This window comes from Nelumbo lutea, chromosome 1 (assembly GCF_056320005.1).
Source record: "Nelumbo lutea isolate HS-2025 chromosome 1, American lotus-T2T, whole genome shotgun sequence".
NCBI classification, from domain to species: Eukaryota; Viridiplantae; Streptophyta; class Magnoliopsida; order Proteales; family Nelumbonaceae; genus Nelumbo; species Nelumbo lutea.
In genome coordinates this window covers 39,628,586-39,641,106 of record NC_142684.1, presented here as the reverse complement: position 1 = coordinate 39,641,106, position 12,521 = coordinate 39,628,586, and the positions used below count along the sequence as shown (strand labels likewise).

General features: G+C 39.7%; 2 protein-coding genes across 4 annotated transcripts in view; one reads left to right on the top strand and one right to left on the bottom strand.

Moving 5' to 3' along the window:
• The window catches only part of PA200 (proteasome activating protein 200), a 102,688-nt gene extending 96,289 nt beyond the window's left edge, over window positions 1–6,399 (top strand). For all 3 annotated transcript variants that reach the window (XM_088963576.1, XM_088963577.1, XM_088963579.1), the window contains 2 exons: window positions 5,273–5,426; window positions 6,210–6,399. In XM_088963576.1, coding sequence (XP_088819702.1) covers window positions 5,273–5,426; window positions 6,210–6,251 — 196 coding nt within the window. In that variant the 3' untranslated portion in view covers window positions 6,252–6,399. The remainder of the gene's footprint in view (window positions 1–5,272; window positions 5,427–6,209) is intronic.
• On the bottom strand, window positions 6,256–8,078 carry MYB80 (myb domain protein 103). Its single transcript, XM_088963580.1, has 3 exons — window positions 7,759–8,078; window positions 7,470–7,599; window positions 6,256–7,170 (listed from the first exon to the last, which is right to left on the bottom strand). The coding sequence occupies exons 1-3, from the start codon at window positions 7,889–7,891 to the stop codon at window positions 6,426–6,428; spliced, it is 1,008 nt and encodes a 335-aa protein (XP_088819706.1). The 5' UTR covers window positions 7,892–8,078; the 3' UTR covers window positions 6,256–6,425.
• Window positions 8,079–12,521: the final 4,443 nt, after the last annotated feature.

The following is a 12,521-nucleotide window of genomic DNA, read 5'->3' as shown; positions in this document are numbered from 1 at the left end:
CTGTTAAATTTTTTTAATCATTAACATTAAATTTTATTGAGATAAGGAAAGATGACATACATGGCAGTCCTTTCTTTTGGTAAGAAGAAACTTTCATTACTAACAAGAGAAAAGAAATAACAAGCATACACTGAATCATTCTGCACATGCTGCTTGCTCATCAATATTGACAAATTTTTTGAATCATTAACATTAAATTTTATTGAGAAAAGGAAGGATAACATACATGGCAGTCCTTTCTTTTGGTAAGAAGAAACTTTCATTACTAACAAGAGAAAAGAAATAACAACCATACACTGAACCACACAAGCCTCCAACCAAACAAACTACAACACCAACCATGAAAACTAGACCAAAAGAAACAAACTAAAACAGAAAAATAAAACACCAACAATTATTCATTTCCCCTGCGTATAGACTGATACAAAACATCAAGATAAAATAATCTAAAAGCTATTCAGGAAGACGACCAAAAGCAAAATCCTAACAGTTCAGGCCCTTCTGGGCTAAACAATGAGCTGCCATGTTGATTTTCCCGCCCGAATAATTGAAGATATCCTGAATATCCTTTGCCTCAAACCCAATGTCCTTAATAGTAAAGTATATGTCAGAGTGACAATTTAAAGAAGCATAGTTTGGGAGTGCAGTTGATTCTTTGGTCAGCCATATCATTGCAGGTTGATTCTCTATTAGTTATGGGAGAGTCTAGAATTACAATTGAGGGGCTACAAAGAGAAGTTTAGGTCCTTGGATGCTAGCTCACTTTCTGCAAGAAATTTATGACATCCTGGATTCAGTCCAATGCAGCTTCAGATGGATCCCTAGGGGAGTTTAAATCTTCCAGAAGATGCTTTATCCGCTACCTCGAGTCAAGGTTCTATATACAGGCCAGTATGCCGGATGGGGCATATTTTCCTGTATCTTTGGCTACTTTTAGTCTTTTTAGGTCTTTTCCAAATTGGTTTGGGATAGTCGGTATAAGGCCTGTCTACCCCCTGAAATAGGTCAAACCCTGAACATGTTGCGAAATTTTAATCCTTGCCTTGAGTGGGCTCTTTGTTTTTTTTTTGAAGACCCTGTTTGTACATCTCCTCATGTACATCCTTCCCTTTTGTTTTTGAATGGAAGTTACCTTATTTAAAGAAAAATAAAGAAGCATACTTTGTAAGGATCTGGCTGAAGCTTGTGGTGCTTTGCAGATTCCCTAGGTGTTAGGGAGTGAAGTTGAAAATTACACCTATAGTAATTCAGATATTGCAAGAAAAGAAGAAAAGAGAGAGAGAAAGAAGAAGAAAGAAGTCTCAGCAATAGGTTGTGGAAGAAGAAAAGAAGAATTTGAACCTCTCTCTAGCCCCCTTTCATCACTTTTATTAATAATTCTAAGTCAGTACAATTACATGGATGCCCTTAATGGGGCGGCCAACACTAAAGAAATAATTAAAGAAAATAAAAGAAGGCCCATAACTAAGAAACATAACTTTTAAATACTACTTAAAAGAAATAAAGAACACTAAGGCCCATATGGCCCATTCTCACTACACTCCCTCTCAAGCTAAGCATAGATGTCAATCATGCCCAGCTTGCTTACATAATGTTGAAGGTTTGCCTTGGGACTCCCTTAGTCAGAAAATTTGATAGCTGCTCTTCTGATGCAATGAAAGGTAGGCACACATCTCCTAAAGCCACTCTCTCTCGTATAAAGTGTTTTTTACCTCAATGTGCTTAGTTCTATCATGCTAAATTGGGTTGTGAGCAATGTTAGCGGATTGGTTATCACAATACAACATCAGTGGCTTGCCACATGAAACACCCATCTCATTAAGGAGAGATCTAAGCCATAACAACTTAGAAACATCATGGGCCATAGCTCTATACTCTGCCTCAACTAAAGATCTAGCAACCACTAATTGCGTTCTTCTTCTCTTAGAAACAATATTTCCAGCTACCATAGCACAATATCCTAATGTGGATCTCCTGTCATCCACATTTCCTGCCCAATCAGCATCTGTATATGCTTCTACCTTCATGTGTCCATGTTTAGCAAATAATATACCCTTCACAGGGGTTCCCTTAAGGTAGCATAACACCCTTTCTGCAACAGCCATATGTCTCTGGGAGCATGCATGAATTGGCTGATGACACTCACAGCGTATGAAATGTCTGGACGAGTCATACATAGATAAAAAAGTTTCCCAATAATCTCTGAAGCACTCCCCTGTCAGCCAAAAGTTCTCCATCATTAGCCGAGAGTTTATGTTTCACATCAATAGGGGTAGAGGCAAGTTTAGCACCAAGTTTTCTAGTCTTAGTAAGAAGGTCTAGCACATACTTCCGTTGAGAAATAAAGATACCTTCCTTGGACCTAGAAACCTCAATGCCCAAAAAATACCACAACTCCCTTAAATCTTTAATTTCAAATTCAGATTTGAGAAAATTCTTGAGAGCATGCGGTTAATTAGGTAGGTAGCTGTTAAAACTGCATCACCCCAAAACTTCATAGGAACATGGGTAGCAAAAAGAATGCTCCTTGCAACTTCCATAATGCGTCTGTTTTCCTCTCAACTACTCCATTTTGTTGTGGAGTGCGGGCACAAGAATTCTGATGAATAACCCCAAACTTCTCAAGATAGGAGGTAAGGTCCTTCTCAAAATATTCCTTAGCATTGTCTGACCGGAATATTTTGATGTAGGTATTAAACTAAGTGAGTATGTGTTCATAGAACAGTTGCACAAGTTTAGGCACTTCAGCCCGGGAGCACATAAGGTAAATCCAAATATATCGTGAAAAATCATCAATAAATAGGATGAAATATTTATACGCACCCATACATGGTAAATGGTAAGGCCCCCACACATCAGAGTGAACAATATTAAAAGGAATAGTCGATCTTTTATTACTTGTAGGATAGGTCTCTTACAATGCTTTGAGAACTCACAAGGCTCACAATGAAAACTGGATAGACTAATTCCTTTAAATAACTCTGGAAACAACTGACTCAATGAATAAAAGGACAAACGACCCAAACGACTATGACATAACATAATATGACTAGTGGTCTCTGATACCATCTCAAAGAACCATTCAACCTAAAAGCTTAAGCTGTTAGGCAAGGTCCTCGAATAGGTTGATATTCTCTAGCACACCCACTCACACGAAAGCCCATTGGGCTTGAAGTGTGAACAAGCACAGGCTCACCCATACCTTGTGCTGAAACTTAATTAATTACAATGGGGGTAATAAGGATCGAACACTAGACCATTTGGTCAAAATGGCTCTGATACCAAGTTGAAAATTACACCTACAATAATTAAAATAATGCAAGAAAAGAGAGAAAAAGAAAGAAGAAAGAAGTTTTAGCAATAGGTTGTGGAAGAAGAAAAGAAGGGAAGAGAGAAAAGAAGAATTCAAACCTCTCTAGCCCCCTTTCATCACTTTTATTAATAAATTCTAAGTTTGAGTACAATTACTTAGACGCCCTTAATGGGGCGGCCAGCACTAAAGAAATAATTAAAGAAAATAAAAGAAGGCCCATAACTAAGAAACATAACTTTTAAATACTACTTAAAAGAAATAAAGAACACGAAGGCCCATTTGGCCCATTCTCACTACAAGTGACTTTAATACTACCAGATTCTCTGAAAAGAAAAATGAGTGAGGTCGAATTACTAGAGTTATGCAGCAATTTGGGGAATTCATTCAAGCTTTTGAGATGATTGATCTTCCTTTCATTGGGGCACATGATACATGGACAAATAGGAAAAACCAACTGTTGTCACGATGGACAGATTTCAGTAGAAAACCACTTCATTCAGAAAATAAGGGAAAACTACAAAGAAAGCATAGGAGAAAGAAAAAGGAAGTAAGAAGAGAAGAGAGAAGGGTGAGAGAAGAAGGGATGGAACATGGAAGAAGAAGAGAGTGCCAAAAGTATGTGGTCACTCCATCATTCCATCGTTTATACTTAAAGATCAAAAGGTGTACAATGACCAATATGCCCCTAGTATGGCAGCAGCTGCTAGAAACAATAATAAAGCAAAATAAAACATTATGAGTCAAGGCTTAATAACAATAGAAGACAAAAAATTGCCACAAAACTGTCAACATGTTGGGACCCCCCACTCCTAACCTGGTAAAGCCAGCCAGTTAACCAATAACGGCTGGGCCTAATGCTGAACCCAGGATGAGGTCTCCCATTGAAAAGGTTTACCTGCAAGCCTTGACAGCCCAACGGTCCTCCAAATTAGTTATGTGTGCCTCCTGTCTGCCAGCAGAGCTAGCCTTGTTGCATTGGCCTTTATATTTATGAGATACTTAATTTGAAATTTTTTTTATTTAAAATGGCAAGAGGGAAGAAAGGAGTCTCCTAATGAGTTGAAATTTTTGAGGTGGCAGAAACTAGAATTCTTTTCGTTGTCTGTGTTGTGTAAAAGTCTTGTTTTTTCAAAATCCCCGCAGTGAGGCATTCTGGAACTTCTCATTTCTTTCAGTGTTTCAAAAGCTGAATGGGCATCAAATCAAACCACTTCAAATTCAAATTTATGGCTCAGCTGCTTCATCCTCTAGTTTGAACCATTTAAATGCATGCAAAAAAGAGAAAAATTAAAAACAAGAAGTAACCAATGCTGATAGAAGAAACCAATCACAAGAAGTAACCAATGTGTAAAGTCTTGAATGTTTGGGCAATTCGTAGTTAATTGAGACGTACTCCAATACAAGGTGGATTTGTAGGGTTGATGTATATTGCTGGAATGAATTCACAGCCAATCCAGAGGTATTCTGTTTAATAGACAATTGGGATTCACCATAGCATTCAACCATGTGGCAGAAATAAATATTGCTATTTTATGTCTTGCAAGCTTCCTTGATTGATTCAATAGAAAAGCTTTTTCCAGCTGATTTTATTAGAAGTAATTCATAGCAAGGTTCCAAATATTGATACAGGCCAATATGCCGGATGGGGTGTATCAGCCTGTATCTTTGGCTGCTTTTAGTTTTTTTTTTCCAAACTGGTTCAGGAGGGGTCGGTATAGCCTGTCTACCCTGAAACAGGTCGAACCCCAAAATGATTGCTGTAGGGACGTATCAGAGAGTCACTAATACGATATGTATGCGGCCAATATGCTCCGATACATTGCGAAATTTTAATCCATGGTTCATATGGTTAAATAGTAATTGACTCTAGATAAAATTGGAGTACTTGATATATTGAAGGGCAGAATGTTTGCATGATATTGTATTATTTTCACATACGGTTTTTACATTTTATTGCAGTTGGCTGCCTGACCATGTAACCTTATTGGCTCGTTTCATTGGGGAACCATCACCCGTGAGATCTACTGTTACCAAGGCAGTTGCAGAGTTCAGGCGCACTCATGCAGATACATGGAATGTTCAGAAAGATTCTTTTGATGAAGAGCAACTTGAGGTTTGTTTGTACAACATTTTCTCTAGTAGGGCTGAAACTTTCATATTATTAAATGCTTGACGGTTGTGATACAGTAACCTCGCTGGAGGATGATAATTTTGTCTGTTAATAAAACTAAGGGGTCAACCATTTTTCTTTCCTCATTCCATTCTTTTATCCTTTCAACAAACTTTTCTTTCCCCTTCGTTTTCATTTTCTTCTTTTTCACTGAAATTCAAACCCCAGGAACTTGGGGATAGCCCTATGTGAAGGCTTCTCCTTGGATGGAAATTTATTTACATGGAGCATTAATAAGGATGAACTTAGGGGTGTAAACGGATCAAATTCGAACCAAATCAGGCAATATCCAAATTCGGATCCAAATAAAAAATTCAATATCCATGGATATTAAAAATCAATGTTTGAATTCGAATTCGGTTAAATATTCAATACGATTCGAATTTAACCGGTTAAGTATTTTAGGTAATTAATAAATATTTTATTCATATAATGTATATAAATATATAAATTATTTATATAATTTAATTATTATATATAATTATATAAAATATTAAATATTTTATATGAGAATTAAATAATCTGTTAAATTCGAATGTGGATGTGCATCACTATTCTATCCAGCCATCCTGGCATTTCCCCTATATGAAGTGTTCCAATTCCATGGTCTTGAAGGGGGGAACCTGGCCATTAACCCTTGGTACACTTTGCACCATTTATCACAAGCTATAGTTTCTATTAAATTTAATTTTTGTGCTGCTAATGCGTGCTTGTGTATGTTTGCAGGTTTTGGGCGACACTTCCTCTTCGTATTCATATTTTGCTTGAGCTGTATTAGTTCTGTAAGAAAAGGGGTAATAATTGATAAAGAGAAAATAAAAGAAACGAGGCATATAACTGATTGTAACTATGTAAATCACTTTTATTTACACCCGTCATTTGCATGTACCTCTATTGGTTTTATTATTCTGGATAACATGATCCTGCCACTGTAAGCTGATTTTAAACGATAGGATTCATCAGATCATCGGATAAATCCCACAAGACACAATCTGAATTGAACATGCTAGATTCTTTTCTTGCTGCTTTTCCGCCCTCGGCCTCTTCTCCATCCTCTTCCTCAGCCTTCTCATGCAACCTTCCTTGTTGGTCCCCTCCAGTACATGTGCTTCCTGTGCACATACTCTGGCTCCAAGCCGATCCATCCCCCTCATTGCCATAAGATGGTGGACCGTATTGAAACCCAGAAATTTTTACGGGAAATGTGTTCCGGGCTCTCGCAAAGCCATCAGATGTTTCTCCAGTACTAGTGATGGTCCAAGGTTTGTTGGTGGGAAGTGCATCTGGTTCTTGCATGGCTCTTGAGACACCCAGTTTAATCTTCTGTATCGTGTCATCTTTGTCTTCGGTTCTCCCAGTGACAAAAGTGGCTGCAGTATTCACTCCAGCAGGTTGTGGTACATCATATCCAGGTGTTGAGCTGGAACGTTGGAGCTGAAAATCGATACGTTTCTTAGTCAATAGGTGGAGCATCTCATCTTTAAAGCATCCAAGTGCTGCCTCGGCCAGGTGAGCAACCTGCGGTGGGGGTAGAGTGGTGGCAATCTCAGCCATGAGGTGGGAAAAGGGCTTGTGAGTGACGGGATCAATTCCCATGCCCGAGAGTTTCTTCTTGAGCTTGGTGTTCCAGTGGTTCTTGACGTCATTGTCTGTGCGGCCAGGAAGTTGAGCAGCGATTAGTGACCACCTATTGGACCAATTTAGAGAAAAGATAAATTTCAAAAGTCAGTCAGAATAACAGGCCTGCCCTTAAGTTTGAAAAAACATGAAAACAAAAAATTAGATTTCTACTATATTCTAAATTTTTAACACGGGTTGCTCTCAATCTCTTATCTTTTCATTTCGTTATCCAGCTAGACGAAACCAAAGAAAGAAGACCATTCATTCAATCCCATTTTTTTTAGTTGGGGGACATGGACGTATTGTTTTTGGTCTTGATTCTTGAAGAAACGTCTTAACACGAAGCAAGACAGCAAAATGGTATACCGGTTCCCGACGACTGAATGGAGCTTGACGATGGTTTGCTCTTCCGATTCCGAGAACTCGCCATGTTTTAAATCTGGGCGGAGGTAGTTGGTCCACCGAAGACGACAGCTCTTCCCGCATCGCTGCAGACCTAATAGATGATACAGAAGGGGAGCCATCCATATTAGATGCTAATATTGGCCTTTTTTTCATCTATTTTTGCCTTTTAGGGTGGGGGACGGGTATGCATTACAATTTACAGATTACAAAATGCACCACCGTTACATAACACAAGATATATAACAGTTACCAGCGTTTTTGGGGATGAGACGCCAGTTTCGGGTGCCGTGTTGGGCGATGTAGGAAGAAAGCTTGTTGTCTTCTTCGGGGGTCCACTGTCCTCTCTTAACGTTGTCCTTCTCACAACACGGAATCCGACCCATCTCAAATATTTCAGGATCTTATAGAAATATTACTACTTGGCTGAATGAATTGAGGCTGAGATAGATGTGGAGTAAGATATAAGATATTACGAATCAGTAGAAGGTAATCAATTGGAGAAGAATAAAGGAAATGCGGATAGAAAGGAATACATACTAGTGTAATGCTTCGATTTTTTTTCCTGAACTTATTTTTCTCCTATTTGTGGGTCTATTTTTGGTTTTCGAGTGAGACAAGGGATGGACTAGGGGTATTAATAAAGAGGTTCACGTGAACGCACTGCATGGGTTAAGCCATCTAAGGTGCATGATTTCATTAAAGAATTCAACGCTGCTGAGCGCGTGAGGGACGGGCCGGTAGCTCACCCGCAAGACGCCTGGTCAACCCTCTCTCCCTCTCGTTGACTACTTGGGGTTACGCAAAGTTTGGTAAGCTTTGTACCTTTTTGGTTGACAGTTAGATTTGTACTTCCATCGCAGAATATCAGCTTAGATGTTCCCAAATTTGAGAAAGTTAAGATTATTGCACGTGTGGACGATTTTCACCGTTTTCCTTTTTTTTTTTTTGAAAAACTTTTGCTCCTCTTAAGAAAAGGAATGATCCTGCAGGTAGGTAACACTGCCACGTTTTCTATTTTTGGGAAAAATAATTAGGGTTTATTCGGCTCGTGAGAAAAGGAGTAGGGAATTGGAATGAGAATGGGTTATTTTAATTCTAACAGTTTAGTTGGGTGGAATCATAATCTATTCTTATTCCTCGTGAAATGATCATTCCCTCAACCCCTCTTCCCACTAAAACTGATTAGAGGCATAGTGGTTGGGATAAGACTTTTTGATCCAACTTCATTTTGTCATCTACAAAGAGGATGCCGGCCAAACTACCATTGTTTACCTCATAGTTGGCTATAATCATTTTCACGACCAAGGCATCATTGTGAGAGAAGCAGATTCCTCATAGGTCATCTTTTGTAAATGAGATCATATCCTTGGCCCTTAGCCTCTTTGGAGGGTTCTCATCGTCGTTTTGCATCTCCTATACAAACGCTTTCCGGGCTGACGAATTGCATCTAGCCACTACTAATCTACCGGTGATTATTGCGATCACCCTAGTGAGCTTTTCTTCCTAAGGCTCCTTCTAGTTCCTCGGTGACTTGGCAGGTCAGTCATCATTCTTGATGAACTACACTTCAGGTACCCATGTTAGATCAACTCCTTGATCTCATTCTTGAGATCTCAACAATACTCTGTGTCATGGTCCTCAGCCCGATGGATGTGGCATTCACTGGGTTCCCTTTCATGCACGGTAACCACTTGAGGTAGTTCGTCTTCTTGATCTGCATCAGAATCTCCTTCCTCTTGGCCTTTAGTGGGGAATAATTACAGTACTTCATCGGGGGTTTTCAGGAGTGTCTGCCAAGTGACCTGGTCCATTTGGATGACTTTCTATATTGTCGGCCTCGCTTGCTCCTGCTCCCACCGCGGTCCTTGTCACGATCCTTCCACTTCTTATCACCCTAGTCTCCTCGCACATGGACCAACTCTTCAACGTCCATGTGCTTTTCTGCACAAAGTAGGAAACCCTCCATGTTGGCTGGAGGATTCTTAGCCAAAGAGAATTGTAGGAAGCGATCTCAAACATTGTGTATGACCGCTACTGCTTGGATGATCCGATCGAGATTGAGAACCTATAATGACTCCGGATTGAACCTTTGAACATACTTATGGAGGCTATCATTGGAGCACTAGTAGATGGACATTAAACTCATGGAAGACTTTGGGTGGTGGCAGTTGGTTTCAAAATGCATCGTGAAGAGCTCACTGAATTGCTTCCAGCTTGAGATGGAGATCAATGTAAGTCGCGAATACCACATCTGAGTTGTTTGATGGAATGTGGTCGGGAAGGCTAGGCACATGCTTTCCTTCAAAGCTTCGCACAATTGCATGAAGGCCTGGAAGCTCTCCACGTGGTCGATCGAGTCGGTGGTCCTGCCATAGGACTCTAGGTTCGGCACCTTAAAATCTTCTGGGTGCAGTTCTGCGAGGATCTCAATCGATAAAGTCGAGGCTTGGGTAAGTTGAGAAATGTTGAAGGTGTTGGTGTTGGAAAAGTTAGAATCCATCTTATGAGTGGCCTTACCATGCTAGATGGCTGGGTGAAATTACAAAAAATTTTTAACCCTTCTGGGAACCGATTTCCTAGTGTTTTGAAAAATTATATTTTTCCATATTAATCTTGCACTGAACCGGACTAGATTCGAAACCATATCAAAAGGGGAAATTATACCTAATATGGATATCACAAGCACATGTCCCAAGGTGGAAGTTTATGCACAAATCAGTCCTAAAACCAACCTCCACTGAATATGGCGTAATGAATAGTTGAAGCCGATTTAACTACATTGTTTTCTCCAAAACTACTATCCAACTTGCTTGGATCAAATGGGGTGAGTGAGCTTGAACTTCCTCAATGTTTTTATTACAAAAGCTAGAAGGAAAAACTAATCAAAATCAGTTCTTGAAAGCCTAGGTTGAATTAGGGTTTCTTGGAAGACAAAGAGAGAAGAAGGGAGAGCAAGAGTGTGAAGTGTCCTAGCCTAGTTCGCCTTCTTTTCTTTTATCTCCTTATGGAGCACTATCCTAATTTAATTAGGAGATTATCTAAATCTAATTTGGATCTATTCTCTATTAACAGATAAGCCTTATCATCTTAAGAGGATATGTGCTTCATACTCAATACCAAACCTAGATTTGGCCCAAAGCACATGGCAACTTAAGTTGTCATGTGGCAACTTAATTAATTTTATTAATTTTGGGACTTATGCCCATTTACTTTAATGGCTCATGACCTAAGGTGTTGCATGGCCACTTTAGGCCTGATAATGTATGGAGTGGGACCCCACAATGATCTCACACGAGTCCATATGGGTTCAGCCCTACCCTTAAAAGGGGTTAAGCCAAATTCACTACTTAAGGCAGTGAACTCCTGACCTAATCAGCACTGGTTCAATTTGGGCCCAACATTTATACCTAAATGATCATTGGATTCAGCCACCCTATGAAAATCCAAGGGTAATGGATTCATGTATGGTAAAACCCATAAGGTAATCAACCATATAATGATCTCTTGCACTCAACCTCTTGGCTCATAATGATCAATAACACTACCCGACACGGAAGTGTTAGATAGTGTATGCCCTTAGCTCCAATCAAAATGATGTACATTATGACATTTATTGTAAATGACTAAAGTACATATTTGATTCATGTTATTATGGTGTGTTTCTGTGTAATACCCTTAAACTAGACACATATGAGACTCGTGTTAGTTTAGAATCTTCACAGCCGTTGGAAAGATCTGGGAAGATTTATCCTACCAAGGCTGACACTGATGTGCTGCCAAGTTGGTTGGGGTGGCTTGTCTCAACTGCCAGGGTGAGAACTGAGGTAGATGCAATGTGGGTTTTCTTGAAACCCTGAACTGGACCAGAATTCCAGTATTGCCCTGGACCTTGGAGATAGATGGGCAAAATTGGAATGCTACACTTGGCCCCTAGACTCGTTATGATACTGCACTATGTGTCAGATTGGGATGTCTTTGATATGCCAATCAGTGAGATCCTTAGAGGGGATCAAAACCTGGGTATGTCGGGACAGTCTGAGAATTCATCTGAGTGGATGATCATAGTGACAGGATCAGCCCCTTTATCGGACAAAGTGAATGATCGGGGATGCACTATCTCTGATGGAAACCAAAGCTGCTAGTAGCCGATTTCAATTGTTGAAATTTGTTTTGCAAAATATATTTATATAGAGATATACATACATATATATATATATATTTATGGTTTCAAAATGTTTGCAAAAAGTTTTAATTCCCAGGATCCATGTGAGTAGAGATTGCAGCATTGTTCCTTGCAACCGTGAGAGAGGTCCTCTCTTGTCAGGTAGTGTTTGATTATTATGAGCTACGAGGTTAAGTGTAAGACCATTGAGAGTAATACCTTATGGGATAATTTTGCATCTACCCACAGTCCTTGGGTTTTTATAAGGTGGCTTGACCCAGGGACCACTTAGTGTAAGTGTTGGGCCCATTAAGAGCCCATGGTGATGGGCTCAGGGGTTCACTGTTCCCTACAGTGAATTCGGCCAGGCCTTGCAACAGAGGCTGGGCTGAACCCATGTGGCTGATGTGTAGATCAATGTTTGGGTCCCATGCCATACAAGGATACCCAACTGGGCAGCAGTTTGGAGGCTGAATGAGCACATGGACTTAATGGGCCTAGAGCCCAAATCGAACTGGTTTAATTTGATTAATTAAAGAGGGGCGGTTCTGGGATTTGGATCAGTAGATAGGATAGGGAGTTATCCCTATCCACTTAGAGAGTCCAGATCCAAATAATGATTTGGATTAGGAAACTCCTAATTAGATTAGGAGGGCTGATCTTAATTTGCAGATAAGATAAGGGCTTATCCTTATTTCTTAAAGAGAGTCCAGATCCAAATACAGATTTGGATTAGGAAATTCCTAATGAGATTAGGAGCTACACTCTTTAAGGATATAAATAGAGGAGGAGGGCGAACCCTACTTTACACAACAAGATCTCAGATCCAAGAGAGAAGGCAGCCCCAGTAA